An 18091-nucleotide genomic window follows, 5' to 3' on the forward strand; every position below is an offset into this window, starting at 1 on the left:
TCTGCTCTTTAGCACATGTCTGTATGAGTTACAGGGCTGCTGTAACAAGGACCACAAAACGAGTGGCTGTTTAGGAGTTATTCTCTCACAGTTCTTGAGGCCAGATGTCCAAAATTAGTTTCACTGGCCAAAATCAAGGTGTTGGCAGAGCCCCAGAGGCTCTAGGGAAGACTCTGCTCCTTGCTTCTTACAGCTTTTGGTGGCTGCCAGCAATCCTTGGCTTGGGGTCGCATCATTCCAGTCTCTGCCTCCACTGTCACATTGTTCCTGTCTAAAAATCTCCCTCCCTCTTATAGAGACACTTGTGATTTCATTTGGGACCCATCTGCATAATCCAAGATAATCTCCCCATCTCAAGACCTTAACATCTTTGGCCATATAAGCTAATATTCGTGGGTTTCAGGGATTAGGACCTGATCTCTTTGGGGACATCTTCCCACCAAGCACAGTGACCATCAGGACGTGCTCCTCGGCAAGATCTCCTTCTGCACAGTTCTTACCTTCACCCATCCTGACCTAGGCCCTCCCACCTCACAGGGGGACTCGTCATTGCACTGTTCCCAGGGTGATGCCCCCACGTGCTTGTTTGAATATCTCACACCTCCCTGGGGATGTTTTTCCACAGGTTATCACCTCTCTCCCTCATATTATTCCCTCACTTTTTTTTCCTCCTCTAACACTTTGTCACCTAAAGTGCCCTTAGAACACTTTTCCCACCCTGCCCTGTATCGTGCTGATAATTCACGTCTTCGCCTCTCTTCTACCATAGACCACTTGAGGGGCAAGGGTGAACTTATCCTCCCAAGAGGATAGCACAAGAGGTGCTGAGATATTTTGTTTTGTGTGTGTCATCATCTTCCTAACTAGATAAGAACCTGTCTAGAGCCAGAGACTAGAGCTTGTGGTCTCCAGAGTTCCACATAAGATAAGCAGAGGCTTGAACAATCATGCTGTCATAGATGCTGTGCTACTGGAAGCACCACTGCTAGATGGGAGAAAAGAGGAGAGACCACCAGTGACTGGTGAGGGCAGGGTGCCCAGCACTGAGTCCCCACACCTGGCTGTCACTGGCAGCTGTGGCCCTGGCAGGTCCTTGTGTCTCAGAGCCTCACTTTCCTCATCTGCAAGATAAAGAAAACACACCTTTCACAAGGCTATTGTGGGGGCCAAGGAAAATTAGGGAACACACATGAGGACACTTCTTGACTATACCGCAGCTCCGCCCCTTCTACCCATCTCACCATGGTTCCTTCTTTATATCCTTAGTTGTAGAAGATCTTTTCTGCTAGGTTTCAGTCTTTCTCATCAATAGTTGCCCTACAAAAAGTTCTAGTTTTAGTGTGAGAATGCTTCTTAAACTCTAAGGAGCTATGACAAGACTAGCTGCTGCTGTCCTGACCTTTATCTTTAATTTTAGGTACCTTCCTGTGTGAGTCTCCAGTGTTAGCCATGCACGAAGAAAACGTTTATACAGTGGAGCCAAACCGAGTCCAAGTTCGAACCTGGCAGGTAAATTGCCGCTCTAGAGTGAGTGGCCTGTGACGTTAAAGACAATTAGAGCAGAGTTTAAAATGCCATCTCTAAATCAAGCCAGAGCTTTCTTAATGACTACACTCAGCCACATCAGATTGCCCCAACTAGGTGCTTGGTTGTAAAAATGGATTGTCAGATAGCCGCTCCATCGACAGCTCTTGTGACTTCAGAAGTCAGGAGGTGAGGCAGTGGCCCTTTGCAGTGAAAAGGACTACATGGCTGGACCTTGAGTGCATGGGGGTGTGAAATGGGAGGAAATTTTGCTGTGTTTAATGCACATCTTGAGGGCTGAGGGGTCGTCAGTTCAGGACATATCTTTAGGCAGACCTTTCCCTGCACGTGTCTGAGGGTGAGGCCAGGATGGGAGCAATGTGTGCCTCCAGGATGACAGGTCTTTAACACACCCTTCTGGTCCCTCCGGGTGGTGTGCAGTAAGGAAACCCTGCCCACATCCCGTGCACACTTGCTGGACCCCCAGGGCTGACATGGTGTATTAGTTTCCTGAGCCTGCCATAACCAATGACCACAAACTTAGTGGCTTAAAACAATAGAAATTTATTTTCCTTGCAGTTCGGGAGGCCAGAAGTCCTAAATCTAGGTGTGGGCAAGGTTGGCTCCTTCTGAGGCTCTGAGGGCGAATTTATCCCATGCCCCTTCCAGCTTTTGGTGTTGCTGGCATTCCTTGCATTCCTCAGCCTGTAAACAGATCACTCCAGTCTTTGCTTCCATCTTTACATGGCCTTTTCCCTGTGTCTTAGAAGAACACTTACCCTTGGATTTAGGGTCCACCCTAATCCAGAGCTGTCTCCTTTTGAGATCCTTAATTATATCTGCAAAGACCCTTTTTCCAAGATACATCCAAATGGATGTATCTTTCAGGGGCTACCATTCAGCCCAGTACATGCAACAGTGTTCTGCATCATGGTTGAGGACATTTGTTACAGTACTGGTTTTAGCTCTCAGTATGACTGCTTTGTCCAGCTCTGAGTTCTTTCCTAGGGTCCAGCATTTGATTTCCCAGGGCTGCCATGTCCGTGTCCTTGTACCTCACAGCCTGCACTTCCACTCTTGCATTCAGCAATTCCTGAAAGAGCTTCCATGCAGTTCTACTTTCTAGCAGGAGGGTCAGACAGTAAAGGAGCACACTGAAGTGTGGAGGTGGGTGGGAAGTATTGCAGGGGGTGGCATTGGAATAGAGACCTGACAAGTCAGGGAAGCGCCCGAAGCCCCACTCGCCTCCTGGGGCAAAGTGCAGGTGGAGGGAGCTGGGGCCTGGTGAGATACCTGCCCTGCTTCAGGTCAAAAGGGAGGCAGAGAGGCTGGAGGGAAGGAGGGATGGGCCTTGCATACTGCTGATAGTTGTGTAGGGGCATCAGCTGTGGACATAAAGCCGAGGCAGGGAGGGGCCCTCCTAACAAAAGATGAGGGAGCAGCTGGGTTATCAGAGGGGTGACCTGCGGAGCTGGAGAGTAGAGGCATGCAAGGAAAGAAGGAAAGGTCTGCAGGGAAGGGGCGAAAGGCATACTGGGAAAGAAGGATAGGCCTGCTGGAAAATGGGGGAATGGCATGCTGGGAAAGAATGATAGGTCTGATGGGAAGGAGCGAAAAGCATGCTGGGAAGGGGCAAGAGGCATACTGGGAAAGGGGCGAAAGGCATACTGGGAAAGGGGCAAAAGGCATAATGGGAAAGGGGCAATAAGGCATAATGGGAGAGAATGAAAGACCTGCTGGGAAAGGGCGAAAGGCATGCTGGGAAAGAATGATAGGCCTGATGGGAAGGAGCAAAAGGCATGTTGGGAAAGGGGTGAAAGGTATACTGGGAAAGAATGATAGGCCTGTAGGGAGGGGTGAAATGCATACTGGGAAAGAAGAAAAGGCCTGCTGGGCAGGGGCAAAAGGCATGCTGGGAAAGGGGTGAAAGGCATACTGGGAAAGAATGATAGGCCTGCTGGGAAGTAGTGAAAGGCATACTGGGAAAGGGGCAAAAAATCAGCTGGAAATCATGGAGGGAACTTAGGAGCGTCTGACTGCAGACAGTCTAGAGTTTAGACTTTTTTGTTGATTTTTAGCTTAAGGAATATGTGACCATTGTGATTAGTAAAGTAATGCCAGCCTGTGTAAGGAATCCATTAGCACCTCTCCTCTCGTCGGAAAGGTGGAGTGTGTCTCCAGACCTTTCTCCCTGCCCGTGCATCCATGACACACAAACTGCAGTTGTTGCTGGTTTGTGTGGTGATGGGACAGCCGTTATGTACCTCATGGTTCTTGCAGAAGCTTCCTCCAGGCGGGAGCGCAGAGCCCCGCTGGTTCCTGTGCTTCCTGTGGGGCACTGCGAGGAGAGGTGGGAAGCTGAGCGGGGGCTAGTGTCTGACAGACACCCGTGGAGGCAAAGCCTCAGGGGACCAGGTGGAAGTTGGAAGGCAGGAGGTGTGGAGCCCGAGTGACACGGTGCGTTTTGGCTTGTTTTTTTCTTGGTTTTGTGTTTTCTTCCTAGAAGATCACTTCTGTGTGGGAAGGACTAGGGCAGCTGGTGAGCAGTGAAGGCGGGTAGGAGAGGCCACAGTTGAGAGGTCCGGGGGCTTGGAGCGGGGCAGTGGGCAGGGAGCCAGGCCAGAGTCGGCAGTTAGGAGCGTGGTGAGCAACTGGCATAGGAGGGAGGAACTGTGGACATTCTAGTTGTCTAGTTTGCGGATCTGTGCTAATTGTGGAGCCTTAAGGTGGAAAGTACAGAAGCAGAGCAGGGCTTGGGGGGAAGGGTGCAAGTGTGAGGTGCCTCGGTCACCCTTCAGAGATGTCCCAGTGTTACCTGAAAACCAGGTTCGCCTCTCAATGGGTGTCAGCCAATAGACACAACCAAGCTAAGATCAGGAGAAGGAAGGATTTATTATTACTTGCAGCCAGTAAGGAGAACGCGGGGGATCTTTCCCAAAACAGTGTCTCCCTGAACAGCAAAATTGGGGAAGTTTTAAGCTAAGGGTACAAGCATATTCACAAAGGAGTTTCAGCAGAGGAGAATTCAGGGTAGAATTGGGGCAAAGGTCAACAGAGTCCAAGCTCTGTTGATTGAAGTCAGTGGGTAGGAGCCTTATTTCCTGCAGAACTCAAAGGTGTATTATTATGTATATCCCTTGAGGAACCAGGACCTGCCGCAAGGCTGCTCCTCCCTTGTTTCTGCATTCCCTCCCTAAGATCATGAATTACTGAGGCCTGTTCTAGGACCAGCACTGTGGCCAGGCTTAGATCACAAAATGGCTTGGGCTAAAATGGGTCCTCTTATGTCAAGAAAACCAGTCCTGGTTGTCTTTCTCCAGGAACCTTCCCCCCAGCCTATATGCTTACACCAGAGCCAGCTGGAAACACTGCTCTGGAGGCAGGAGCCCGGGCCGCGCTCTGAAGCAGGGGATGGGAATTGGGACATATCATTGAGGCAATGTGGAAGGAGAGGAGGTCAGGTTTGCACTGCGTACAGTGTGTCAGGAGCGGCAGAGGAGAGGTCGAGCAGAGGAGGCTGAGACCCTCGCTCTGTCCTCACCAGTGAGCCGTCGCCTGTGACTGTTGTTTGCTTGTTCCACAAACATACACTAACCTCCCTGCTGGGTGCATCAACATGAAGATCAGATTCCTCAGCTTGGAACTCACCCCCATGCTGTTTATCCCTCACCCTGAGTTTCCTGGACAGGTTGTGCAGCTTCCTGGCCTGCTCCCCAAGTCTCTGTGCCTGGCACTAGGAGTCTACTAAGTCCTATTGGGAACCCCCCACCCCGTCCCCGGTCGTCCAGCCGGCTCCCTGCTCCCCCTGCACTGGAACCAGGCCTCCACCTGCCTCCCGCTCACTGTTGGGGTGCCCTGCTCCCAGCCCAGCGCCATGCCAGACAGACACTCACTGGGCACTGCTTGAATTGAGCCAGGAGCCTCTCTCAGCTCCAAGGACAAGGGTCAGTCCATGCACAAGACACACGAAAGCCTAAGCTCTGTGCAGGCCTGACTGTGGTCACTCTTTCCAAAATGCTATTAAAGTAAGAGTGACACTTTAAAACATAAGTGATTTGAAATCACTTGTGGCTCAAAACCCTCCAGAGTCTTCCAACTTCACGTAGAACAAAATCTGACTCTCCACCTTGGCCTGCACTGATTACCCACTTGGCCTCTGCTCACTGCCCACCTCGGGGGCCACCCCTTGGCCACCACATTCCTTCCTGCTGTGCTGGCTCCTCCTTGTCCTGGAAAGCTGGGCTCAGCTCTCCAATAGGTGGCTCCTTCTCCCCAGTCTCAGTTCAGGTTTGCCCCCCAGACAAGACCCATTTCTCAGGCATTTACTGACGTATGATGTACACACAGGAAAGCGAGCATGTTGTGTGTGCAGCTCAGTGAGTTTTCACAGATGGACGTATCCGTGCCGCGACCACCATCCCTTCTGCTCACGGCCTCCCCCGGAGGTGACCACTTAGAGGACACTAGCCACACAGTCAGTTTCATTGGGGCTTTAACATAAGACCTTGCAGGCAGCACCTCCTGGACCAACCCAAGCAGGTGGAATTCAATGTCTCGCCACCTTGATAGTTTTGTTTTAGCATCCTGTCCGTCACCTGTCTACACTTGCTCAGGTTGAGTTATGTGTGTACTTGCTTGTTGACCTGGCTGCTACCTGTCTCCCCCTCTGAACGTAAGCATCAGGGATCCCCCGAGGGCAGGGCCTCATCCTCCCCTCCCCGTGTGGGGTGAGACTCCAGCAGAGGGCAGGGCCCTGTGAATAAAGCCTCCCTGAATTCCCTGTTCCCTCCTTTTTTCTTCAGGGGACTGTGAAACAACTCCTGCCGTTTTCCGAGACAGAGGGGAATCCATGCTTCTTTGACATCTGTGGAAATTTCCTGGTTGTGGGGACAGACTTGGCTCACTTTAAAAGCTTTGATCTATCCCGAAGGTACAGTTTTTGTCCAAATAAAAGTGTTATATTTTTAAAATTAGTCAGGAGGCAGTGTGGTGGGTAGAAAATGGAAAGGAGGCAGCAAACTGCTTATGTTCTCATTTCAACATTAATGTGCAACTTACTTTTTTGAAATGCCTTATGTTTTGATTTAAATTCTCCATCTTTGCATGAAGGGGAAGGGACCAGCATCACTATGTGATGGACACATGACACAGTGCATTTGTCAAAATCCATAGAACTTTACAGCTCAAAGTGAGCCTTAATGTCTGCAAATTAAAAAAATCAGTTCAGGGGATCCCAGGATGGAATGCAGACGAGGCAGGACAACCCACCATTCATGAGTGTGTGGAACTGCCTCCCTAGGAACCAGGTGCTGCCTGGGTCACCCTGGGACCGAGCGGGACCGTGAGACTAAGGGCTAAGGGGCCGCACGCGGCATGTGCTCTGCAGATGAAGTCAGTTCCCATGGGGCTTGGGGAGCAGTACCCACACTGCCGTCCAGGCTGGACATGAGCAGCCGAGGGATGGGATGGGGGCCCGAGGGAGCCCGCTTCTCACCTGGGTGGGAGGTTCCAGATCAGCAGGGGTGGAGGCTGGAGTGACCCCTGTGCTGGTGCATCCAAGGTGGAGATGTGAGTCTGAAGCAGAGTGCAGCTTCACGTAGATGCAGGTGCATGCGTATAAAGATACCATGGCTATGAGGATACACACCAGTCAGTATACACACAGCCTGGCTCTGTCAGCCGTGGGGGCCTGGGGGCAATGACACCCCAAGAGCAACGAGCACATCCCGTGCCCGGATCTGGGTCTCTAAGTCCTCCTGCAGTAAAGGGAACTGATCTCCTCAGAGAAATGATGCTGGGACCGATACTGGGACTGAAGCAGGAAATACACCAAATGAGCCTGGAGACTCTGTCCCAGCCCGGAGGGGCCCAGGGAGACGAGACAATTAAATGTCAAGTGGGGCCTGGACAGGGGCCTAGGACAGGCAGAGGACACTAGGAGAAAAGTACGGAAATGTGAATAAAGCAAAAAAAAATCATGATGAGATACCTCTACAAGCCGGTGTTGTTTCTAATGGCAACAAACTGAAACAACTAAACAGGAGATTAGTTAAATAAATTTTAGTTTGTCCACACAGTGGAAAAGCACACAGCTGTAATGAAGTATGGGCAGCAGAGACCCCGGCCGGCTGTGCTGTGGGGCCGATGAAGCATCCTTAATAAGCTGCTCCTGTGTGAGACAGGGACAAAATACGTATTTGTGTTTGTTCACAGAAACAGAACTTTAAAACCTCACCCACCAAATAGCAGATTGTTATGTTGTACAGCTGAAACTAAGATAACGTGTGTGTCAATTATACCTTGACAAAAAAAATGTAAAAATAAAAAATCATCCTATGTTCTGAGCTCAGCCCATTTCCTGGGTCTCACATTACCGAAGTGAGAGCAGTTGGGCCCAAGCGGAGCTCAGTCCTCTGGGCCCAGGTTCCAGGCCGCTAGGAGAAGGGGCGCCTGCCATCCCACGGCGGTGCCACTGAGACCGCGTCCCTCCCCACAGAGAGGCGAAGGTGCACTGCAGCTGCAAGAGCCTGGCAGGGCTGGTCCCCGGCGTGGGGGGCATGGCCTCCCTCAGGTGCAACGCCAGCGGCAGCAAGATCAGCATCCTTCTCAGCAAGGTGGGTCCCCTCGTGCGCACGGCTCCTCCCACCCCTCCAGCTGGCCCTTCTGCGCCCCACACCCCGTGCCCTTGACGTCCCCTCCTCCCCGGGCGGGCGGAGTGGTGGGGGAGCTTTCTGTCTGGCCTCTCCTCTCGCCTGGGGCCACCCTTCACCTCCCCACCTTCCTTCACTCCCTGTTTCGTCAGCAGCAGTGGTTTCTGCTTTGCAGAGACCCTCACCTCTTCCCTTTTCTGCCTCTTTCCATCACCCGACTAAATTCTCTGGGCACCAGGGGTGACGACTGTGGAAGGACCTTGGAGCCTCTTGCTTAGAGAGACACACGACGTGGGTGTGAAGGAGGCAGGTGGCTGGGTCGCCTGTTCTGGAGGAGCTAGTGCCTTCCCACCCAGCAGTGTCTGTTCATGCTCTCCTCATGCATTCACTCACACATTCATTTGCTCACTCATTCATTCACTCATTCGCTCACTCATTCACTCATTCGCTAACTTATTTATTCACTCATTCTCTCACTTGTTCTTTCAAGAGTGGATTGCTGGTTGCCCTCCATGTACCACACACTTTGCTGGCCACTGGAAACACAAACTGATCGGTTAAATGGGGGAATCGGCCCCTCCCCTCAGATAAGCAGACTCGAGTAAATTTTTACAACCCTGGTGAGAGCTGAGAGGAGAGGTGCAGAACTGGAGGTCAGTGGTAGGTGGAGCAGCTCTCAAGAGTTCCGGAGGCTTCCAGGGGAGGTGGAGGTTGAGCCCAGGTGTGGGCTCGCCGGGTGGGCAAGTGATGGGGGCACAGCCCCGCCAAGGCGTCAGAGTGCGACCCCGTGGCAGAAGCATGGCTTCGCCAAGGTCTCCGGTCACTGGCAGAGGGGGAAGCCCAGGCTGAGTGGTCCGTGGGCTATCACAAGGTGGAAGATCCCTTGGGGCCCATCACAGCCATACTTGGCTGTAGGGCAGGGAAGGACAGTGGCTGAGAGGAGCTGGGTGAGGAGCCTTTGGGGGACGGAGGGGGGTCCTGTCTGGTTGTTGAGTTAAGGCATTTGAAGGGCGGCCTGTGGGCAGTTAGACACAAGCCTGAGTCTCAGCTGGGAGGTCTGGCTGGAGGTGGGGGTCCTACCAGCCGGAGGCCCAGGGTGGACCTGGGGAGGCTGAGGGAGGGGAAGCAGCTGAGCTGATGGGGAGAGACAGGCAGGCACCGCACACCAGGCAGTCCCGGGTCACTCATTCCTTCAGTGGCCAGGACGCTGCCCAGGTATCCATGCACAGGCAGGAGATGCCCACACAGGAGGTAGGCAGGGTATCAGGACGTGGTGCTGGGCAGTCCCGGGAAGGGCCTTTTCCTTGGTGCTGGGTGTGGACGCTGGTGAGAAGCACGGACTGCTGAGTGACCATTGTCTCCGGAGGCCTGATTCTAAAGAGCAGAGCGAGCTTGAGGGAGCTCAACACTCAGACCAGGGTCGGGAATGCTCGCCCTGGTGAAAGAAAAAATCAAAGAAAGAAAAGTTGAGCTAGGTTAAGGGAGCTTGCAGTGAAAGATAGCTCCCCTGCCCCACTGGCACTCCCCAGGGGAGGAGAGGCTGGGAGAAGCAGGAGGAGGAGGACGGGATGGAGCCCCTCTCCTTGCAGACCGGGGCGGGGTGGGGGTGGAGTCTGGGGTGGAGACTGAGTCCTGGCCCATCTTAACATGTCCCAGACGCTTCCTTGTTTTTCATTTTGCTTAGGGAATTGTGATGACTAGAAGCTTGCATTTTTATTTAGTCAAACCTATTGATGATTTTTAATTTGTGATTTCTTCCATTGCTCTTAAGCTTACAGTATTTTCTTTTGTCTAAGATATCGGTAATTTTTCATTTTCTTGCCTCTCTTTTCTTAAGCACATCCCTTTACCATCCCAGTATCTGTGGGAATAAAGGTTTAACTGTCTACGTGAGTTCTTGGCATTTTGCTCCAACAACCAAGCTGGTTCCCTTTTCTCAGCTTTTCTGAAGCTTCTCTATGGCGTTTACTTCATTTTTACTCACCTGCGTGAGAATTAGTTTATCAGAATCTCGGTCCCTCCTTGTCCCCATGGTTAATCCACCTCAGGTAAGATGACATCACGCTCACATCTGTATTAAGAACAGCTAGACAGCCATAGTCGACCTGCACAGTCCGAGAATTTGTCTTCAGTTTTCTGAAATTAGAAAGTAGTAAATCCATAGCCATTTCAGCAGGATGAACGTAAGCTGACGTTCGAATTACAAATGCTGGAGGCCCGCTCGTGGGAGGGGCCGGATGGATGACCCAGGCATCTCCTCCAGGCGTGTTGCTGTCAGCGGGCGGGTACCCTGAGCTCCAGCTCTCTCTTCCCCAGGCTGACAACAGCCCCGATTCCAGAATCTGCTTCTACGACGTGGAAATGGACACAGTGACCATCCTCGACTTCAAGAGGGGACAGATAGATCAGAGAGAGACGTTGTCCTTTAATGGACAGGAGACTAAGAAGTAAGATTGTGGTTTGGGAGGATTTTGTTGGAAAAAATGTTGAAAATGATGTTCAGTTACTTGTTGGCTTCGAGGCAGGTTGTTGCTAAGTTTACTTCACACTTGGAAGAGCTCAGAGATCATGAGTGGTGGAAACCAGAGGTGAAATAGAAACAAACTCCCCTGGTCAGTCGGGGTGGATTTGAGTCTCTAATCTGTTTTCCAGGTTCTAAGGTTCTGGAGTCATGGGGTCAGAACTCGAGCTTCTGAAAGGGCTGCAACTCGAGTGTCCACAAGGGCAGCCTGAGTCTTGGGGCACAGAGGACCCGTCAGCGTCTCTGTTGGCGTGGAGAGTGTTTCTGAAAACACAGTGGTCTTTCTTCAGGGCATTGATGTACCACGTGTGTGAGGGTCCGTCTCTCTCTTTCAGAAGCCAGGCCCTCGCGGATGAGAGGCTGACGAATCTCGTGCCCGTGAGCCACTTCTGGGATCAGAGTGAGCCCAGGCTGTTTGTGTGTGAAGCCGTGCAGGAAGTGCCGGGCGCCCCGCTGCAGCCAACAGACAGGAAGGCCCTGGGCGAGGCCAGCACGGGCCCCACGGTACCACACGCTGTCGCCTTTGTGTTTAGATTGGTGGGGACGTGGCAGGCTCTGTCTTCCCAACAGGTCCACAGGGAAGTCCTGGGGAATGGATTCAGGAGAGCAAGCGCCCACCCCCAGGATGCCGGGGGACGCCTCTCCCCTCTGGGTTGACACTGAGAGCTGGCCCCACCCTCTGTCACGTGCCATTTTTTCTCGGCGGTTCAGAGCTCTTTCTCAAAACAGTTAACGTGAACTTACCCCTTGATGTCAGCTCGTCCTGTGGGGTCCAGTTACTGAGGCTGACTCCTCAGTCATCCCCCGAACAATTGGCCCCCTTGCCCCTGTCTCCACCCCAACCCCCTGCTTTGCAGGGCCTCCCTCCCCAAAGCTGGTGACTCTTGGGCCCAGGACTCCAACACTTTCCAAGTCTTGGGTCCTGCAGGACACCCAGTGATATCTGAGAAAGCCCGGAGGCTGCATGCGCCTCTCTGTGACCCAGAGGGATCTTTCGTAGGGTCCTCAGTAGGTCAGCAAAGGCCGGCCGGCCCTAGAGCTTCAGGTGACTTGTGTCCCTGCCAAAGGGACTTCCCTCCAGGACGTGAGAGGCTGGAGCCCCTGAGGCTACGCAGGCACTCACACAGCAGGGCAGCCACCAGCCCCTCAGCCTCCGCGTCTCCTGGGCAGAAGGTCTGCGGCCGAGTCCTGCAGGACAGGGTCCCGCCGAGCACCGGCCTCTCTGCTGTCCCTCCCTGAGAGCAGAGCAGAGTCTCCATGTCAAAGTCAAGAAACTGAAGGGGCTACTCTTGAAACACGGGAGCTCCTGAGCTTCACTCACCAGCGCGGGTGGAAGGGTTAGTCTTCACCACAAGGTCAGCGAGATGGGTCTAGTGGTTCCCAGGCCGGACGAGGTGCGTCCTCCAGGAGGGGAGTCAGAGAAGAGCGCAGCCTGGTGTGGTTGCTGTGTGCCCTGAGGAGGAAGGGGGTTATCTGTGTGCCCGTGTGTTGGCCCCTCTACTTTCTTTGTGTTTTATGTAAATATCCCAGCAGTGAAAATGGGATTGGGCGAGATTCAGGAAAGTTATTGCCAAACTAAGACGGAACGTCTCCCTCTGCAGGCAGACGTGCTGGTCCTGTCCTTCTTCGTCTCTGAAGAGCACGGCTTCCTGTTGCAGGACAGCTTCCTCCGGCCTCCCGTCTTCCAGACGCTCCTGGGAATCCAAGTGCCCCATTATTACTTCACAAGAAAGGTGGGAGCCTCCACATGCGCAGCCGTGTCTCAGGCCCTCCTCCCCACCGGGGCTCTTTCGTTAAACAAGCAAACCGTGTGCCCTGATTTGTCGCCTGAGATTCCCGCAGATCCGAGGTCTCTGTGTGGGGAAAGGCAGGCAGGCAGCAGTGCTGCTGAGGGTTGTCCCTTCCGGCGTCCCCCAAAGGCACCGTACCCTTCCACTTTCCTGTCTTCTTTTTTAAAATTCTAGCTGGTTTTTTAAAAGTACGTATTCCTATATTTACTGTAGGAAATTCAGAAGCTTCAAATAAAGAAATAAAGACCAAGGATGCTGCAAATCTCCGTGGTCGCAGCCCCCAGAGATGGTCACTGGGAAAGGCTGGCGGACAGCCTTTCAGGAGAGGTTTTGTCCTTTGCCCACGTGTGTGTGCGTTACATACACTGGTTGTTTTTATTTTTTTTATTTTTATTTATTTTTTTGATGTGGACCGTTTTTAAAGTCTTCATTGAATTTGTTACACTATTGCTTCTGCTTTATGTTTTGGTGTTTTGGCCCTGAGGCATGTGGGATCTTAGCTCTCCCACCAGGGATCGAACCCGCACCCCCTGCATTGGAAGGCGAAGTCCCAACCACTGGACCACCAGGGAAGTCCCACGGGTGTGTTTTTAAATTTTTGATCAAACAGGGTTGTTTTCAGCACACGCCACCCACCCCCTCCCCCCACCGCCAACAAGGGTATTTTGGATGAGTTATTTGCCTTCCCTGGGACCTGGTCTCCACATCCGCATGGTCCCTCCTAGACCTGAAATCAGCCATCCTCTGCCCTGAGATACTGTGCTGATCACAGGGGTGGGTGCATCTGTGGGGTAGGGGTGGCGGAATGTCCAGACCAGTTGAAACACTGGCTGAGCCACCTGTTCTCAGCTGGGCGCCAACACCGCCTACACAAAGCAGGCACGGCTGCGCTGGGACCTGAAGGCTGCAGCCTGTCGTTCGTGCCTTCTGTTCTGCAGAACTGCAAATGCGCTGGCCGCTGCTGCTCCTATTATAAAATCTGCAGACTCCTCCCCTTCGTCAGCTCTTTGGGCTCCCCTGCCGCGTCTTTCTTTACTGTCATGTCGGAAGAAGGACTGAAGTGTGTAGACTTTTACTTGGATTTTTTTGGCTCTTAGCGTAGGGTGATTTAAAATCAACCCTAAACATGAACTCTGTATTTTCTGCAGTTAGCAAGTGTTCCTTTTTTAGCCAGAGGTAAGGGCAGACCCCAGAGGACCCCCAGAGATGGCGGACATGCCATCTGAGCTTGGCTATCTCTGCTGGCTCCGGAGCTGAGGCCCCTTGCCTGTGTGAACGGCTGTCTGCTCAGAAGCCAGGACGCAGGTCTCCCCGGGCCCCTCCCAGGGTTATTACTGACCTGAAGAGGTTTGGCAGGAAGTCCCAGGGTGGGCTGTCTGCTCTTTGTTCTGTGACTGTCATGGGCGAGCCGTGTGGGTCTGTGGGTCTCAGGCTGTGCTGATGCCCTCGTGCAACGTGCCCCCCTGAGACCACAGGCCAGGGTTGCCCCTGGGAACAGCATCCCCAGCCATCGAGGTTGGCAGCGAATAGTCTTTTCTGCACTTTGACTTGTGATCCGATGCAGTTAACTTTGTGAGGCTGTGTGGTTTCGATTCCAGGAGCCCCTGCGCTCTGTCCGTGCAGGTTTTCTGAGTTCCCTCTTTTGAATAGACCAGTGCCTCCAGACAAGCATTTTTCTGAATTTCATTCTTATTTAGTGCTTTTATACGTTTTCATTTCTCTTTGATTTGAGACTCAAAACGTAGAGACAGCCTTTGAGCTCCTTCTCTTGGGCGTCTCCCACGTCTTCACGCCTGGGCTTGTTTCCCGCAGTCTGAGTGCCGTCCTCCCCTCCGCCAGCCCCTCGGCTCTCTTCCCCCCAAGCATCCAGTCGGAGCTGCTGGCCCAGCAGAGGCCTGGGTGATGCTCCTCCCTGTTACCTGAGCTTTGCACTTGCCCCAAGATGTGGTTTTCTTTGTTTTAAGCGACAGCTGTCTGTGTGCTGACACCTCCCGCCTCGCATGCTCCAGCTTTGTCGGGGGCCTGGCATGGCGTCAGCTCCTCGTTGGGGCAGCACGAACAGTCTTGTCTCCTGATGCTTGCGGTGAGGAAGTATTTCACTTACCTGTGTTTGCAACACAGGAAGTCTTATTCATTTGATCTCTCAGTGCGGCGGAGGAGGGGCCATGCAGCCTGTTTCCCTGAAGCGCCTGGCGTCCCGAGGTTCCTGTCCCCACACTCAAGGGTGTGATGTCAGTCGAACAGCCCTGGGCCCCCAGGTCCCACGTGTGTCCAGGGCAGGTGGCTCATCCCCTCGAGAGCAGAACACAAGGCGAGTGCAGGCAGGGGGCACCGTGAGCTGTGACCGCGGGCGCACTTGTTTCTGTGAGAATTCCCGCGTGTGCTCACGGGGAGCAGGGCTCTAATGAGGACGGGGCATCAGACCCACAGCAAGGCTGACGGCGGTCAGGCTGCTGTCTCGTGATTTGTGAAACCACAGCAGACAGCAAGTACCCCCATGGTTTTTGTGTCCACGTTTTCTGAAGGTTTCCCACTCAGTGCAAAATCAGCCCAAACTTGAGGACTCAGCTTCCTGCCGGATGTGACCCAGCCACTCGGCCACGAACCCTGACCAGGGCTGCTCCGGGCCTCTGCTTATGCTCTGCTCTGTGCCTGGAGGGTCTCCCTGTCCACACCTGGGTCTGATGAATCCTACCAGGGTTTCAAGGCCCAGATCAAGCGCCCCCAAAGTCGGGGGCTACAGTTGAACTTCAGAAGGATCCGTGACACAGGAGCTGCTGGGAACTGAGTCAGAGGCAGGTGGTGAAGGAGTCAGAGTCACAGCAGATACGAAACTGCCAGGGCGGGGGAGTGGGGTCCAAGGAGGTGGATCATGACCCCTCTTTACACGGGGGAGCCTGTGTAATCAGACGAATGGATGCTGCAGAGAGAGAGCAAGCCAGGTGGGAGACCGAGGGGGGTGTGTGCAGGTCCAGCCCAGAGGCGAGTGGAGGGCATGGAACCCCGTCTAGCTGGGAGGAGGGAAGTGGACTTGAGGATTTGTGGCCGGAGCTGGTGCAGAAGGCATGGTCCAGACAGTGCACTAAACTGTGCTTGTGCTGGGACCACAGGATTTCCTTCCTCTGCCTGCATGGGGGGTGTGGCGGGGGGGCCTGCACTAGGTGAAGGTTCTCCTGAGAAGCACCAGCAGAGGGCTCACCACCACTAATCCAGGTTACGTTTTGGAAACTTCTACTTGCAGTGATGCTGGCGTCGATTTTAATACCCTCTGCACACGTACACAGGTCTGACTTGATAGTAAAAGCTCTTTCTAGGAATTTTACAAACCGCCCTGGGAGGTAGGGATTTTCGCGCCTGTTCACGGCTCTTGAGCACCTGATGTTAGTGCCTTAGCGGCTGGCAGGTCCCTGTGCGTCGACAGCCTGCGTCATCCGCTGTCTGAAGCCAGAGCCCCAAGTTCTGGTAGCTTCAAGGGGCCTGCAGACGTGTGTTGTGTTTGCCGAGAGCATTGCTGAATATGGGGTCTGTGTGCAGAGGGTCCCCGCAGCTGACGAGTACCCCAGGGAGAGGCCCGGGGTGGGCCCTGGCTTTGCAGGGATCCACAAATAAACAGTGCCCTTGTCGTTCAGCCAGGAGAAGTGGACCTCGAGGACCAGGTGGACTCCGGGTCCCAGCGCATCCCCCAGACGGTGGGCAGGAGGCCCCTGCGGGACTTCGTGGGTCTAGAGGACTGTGACAAGCCCACGCGGGACGCCATGCTCAACTTCACCTTCTTCCTGGCTGTCGGGGACATGGACGAAGCCTTCCGGTCCATCAAGCTCATCAAGAGGTGAGGGTTCTGCTCGCGAGGTGTGCGGCGCCCAGCTCCCTGCGGCCCTCCTTCAGGTCTCTTCCCTCCCCGCGAGTCTCATCGTCGCTGACTCTTCTTGGCGTTCCTGGTGTCTCATGGGTTTTCTCTCAAGGAGATGCCGGTGCTGGTGGAAACCCGGTTGTATATGGGCACCTGGCTGGCCTCGCGATGCTCGGTGTCTCGTGGGCTGTGATTTAGTTGTTTTGATTTACTTTACAGTGGACACTTCCTAGTTGAAAGTTCTACAGTTGCTAAATATTTATAACATCTGTCTGTCCAGGAATAATTGCACTAAACAGAAAAGTGTTTTTTTGTTTTTGGCTGCGTTGGTCTTCGTTGCTGCGCACGGGCTTTCTCTAGTTGCGGTGAACAGGGGCTACTCTTCCTTGCGGTGTGTAGGCTTCTCATTGCAGTGGCTTCTCTTGTTGCGGAGCACGGGCTCTAGGCGCACAAGCTTCAGTAGTTGTGGCACACAGGCTCAGTAGTTGTGGCTCGCAGGCTCTAGAGCGCAGGCTCAGTAGTTGTGGCACACGGGGCTTAGTTGCTCTGCAGCATGTGGGATCTTCCCGGATGAGGGCTTGAACCCGTGTCCCCTGCATTGGCAGGCAAATTCTTAACCACTGTGCCACGAGGGAAGCCCTAAACAGAAAAGGTTTTGATAGTAAACTCTCAAAACGGCAGGCAAAATGCAATTAAAATTGCTCTAAGTTGTCAATCAAGGGCTACCTATAAGCAGCTTCCTCTCTGTGCCTGTGAGAATTCAGAGCTTCTCAGGAGCATTTGACAGATTTTAATCGCCAAAGAGTAGAAAAACTATTGAAGGGTGAAATTCAAGTGGGAAGAGGAGGACGGGAGTTAGGGCACCCCAGCAGCCCTTGTCTGCAGTGATGGGTCTGTAACCCAGAAGCACCTTCCGAGCAGCCTGAGACCTGGTCTTGGTCCACAGCAGAGGGGCTTTTCCCTGCTGCAGGTGGGCAAGAGGCTTTTGATCAGGGAAGTGAAGAGTGGCTGGAAGCACTTTCCGTTTCATAGGAACTCGATCACAGACCGTAGGTGAGCACGTGGCCCATGCAGTATATGTAGTCGTGTACGTAACACTGCTGAGACTGTACAGCTTGAGGTGCCCGGGGGAGGAAGGGCAGCCCTTTGGGTCCCCTAGTGTGCTGGCTGTACCTCTGCCCTGAGCTGCGCTTACGTCCGTGGTCAGCCCAGACGTGCTTTTAAGTCATTCTCCGTTGCTTTATGTTTTTTTAAAGCAACAACCGGATCTACCTCTTGCTCTGACTAAAGACAAATTCCTGGGGCAGCGTGGCCTTCGAATTCCAGACGGGTCACCGCACATCGTCTGGGAGGTGGAGGCAGCAAAGCTAAATGTTTCTTAGAGGGTTGGCCTAGTGTGGGGGCAGCAGCCAGACAGTGACCACCCCCACGCTGCGGACTTGCACGGTGTCCACCACCGCCCCTCGTTTCCTGGGCCGGAAGATGCGCTTCCCACCACCAGGTGGCACGGGAACAAGCAGCTGCGCTCTCGGGGGACTGTCCTTGCAGGTGTGGCCGGGCAACCCAGCCCGGTCCCGGGGGACGTGGGTTGGTTTTGAGCCCCTGAGGCAGCTCTTAGGTGCTTGTGTTCAGCCTGGGGCTTAGTCCCTGCTACGGAGTCAGGTCCAGGGCTGCTGGCACCAGGTTGGTGCTGGGAAGGTCTTCTGTAGCCCACCAAGTTTGGCTGGATGCATTGAAGACTTTTCTAGGGAAAAAA

At 53.5% G+C, this 18091-nt stretch overlaps 1 protein-coding gene across 11 annotated transcripts in view; it reads left to right on the forward strand.

Moving 5' to 3' along the window:
- The window catches only part of IFT140 (intraflagellar transport 140), a 71031-nt gene that overhangs the window by 21737 nt on the left and 31203 nt on the right, over nt 1-18091 (forward strand). For all 11 annotated transcript variants that reach the window (XM_007181722.2, XM_007181720.2, XM_057528327.1 and 8 more), the window contains 7 exons: nt 1418-1509; nt 6327-6454; nt 8021-8138; nt 10491-10621; nt 11031-11199; nt 12297-12428; nt 16115-16314. In XM_007181722.2, the coding sequence (XP_007181784.1) occupies nt 1418-1509; nt 6327-6454; nt 8021-8138; nt 10491-10621; nt 11031-11199; nt 12297-12428; nt 16115-16314 (970 nt within the window). The remainder of the gene's footprint in view (nt 1-1417; nt 1510-6326; nt 6455-8020; nt 8139-10490; nt 10622-11030; nt 11200-12296; nt 12429-16114; nt 16315-18091) is intronic.

The sequence above is a fragment of the Balaenoptera acutorostrata genome, chromosome 15 (genome assembly GCF_949987535.1).
Source record: "Balaenoptera acutorostrata chromosome 15, mBalAcu1.1, whole genome shotgun sequence".
NCBI lineage: Eukaryota > Metazoa > Chordata > Mammalia > Artiodactyla > Balaenopteridae > Balaenoptera > Balaenoptera acutorostrata.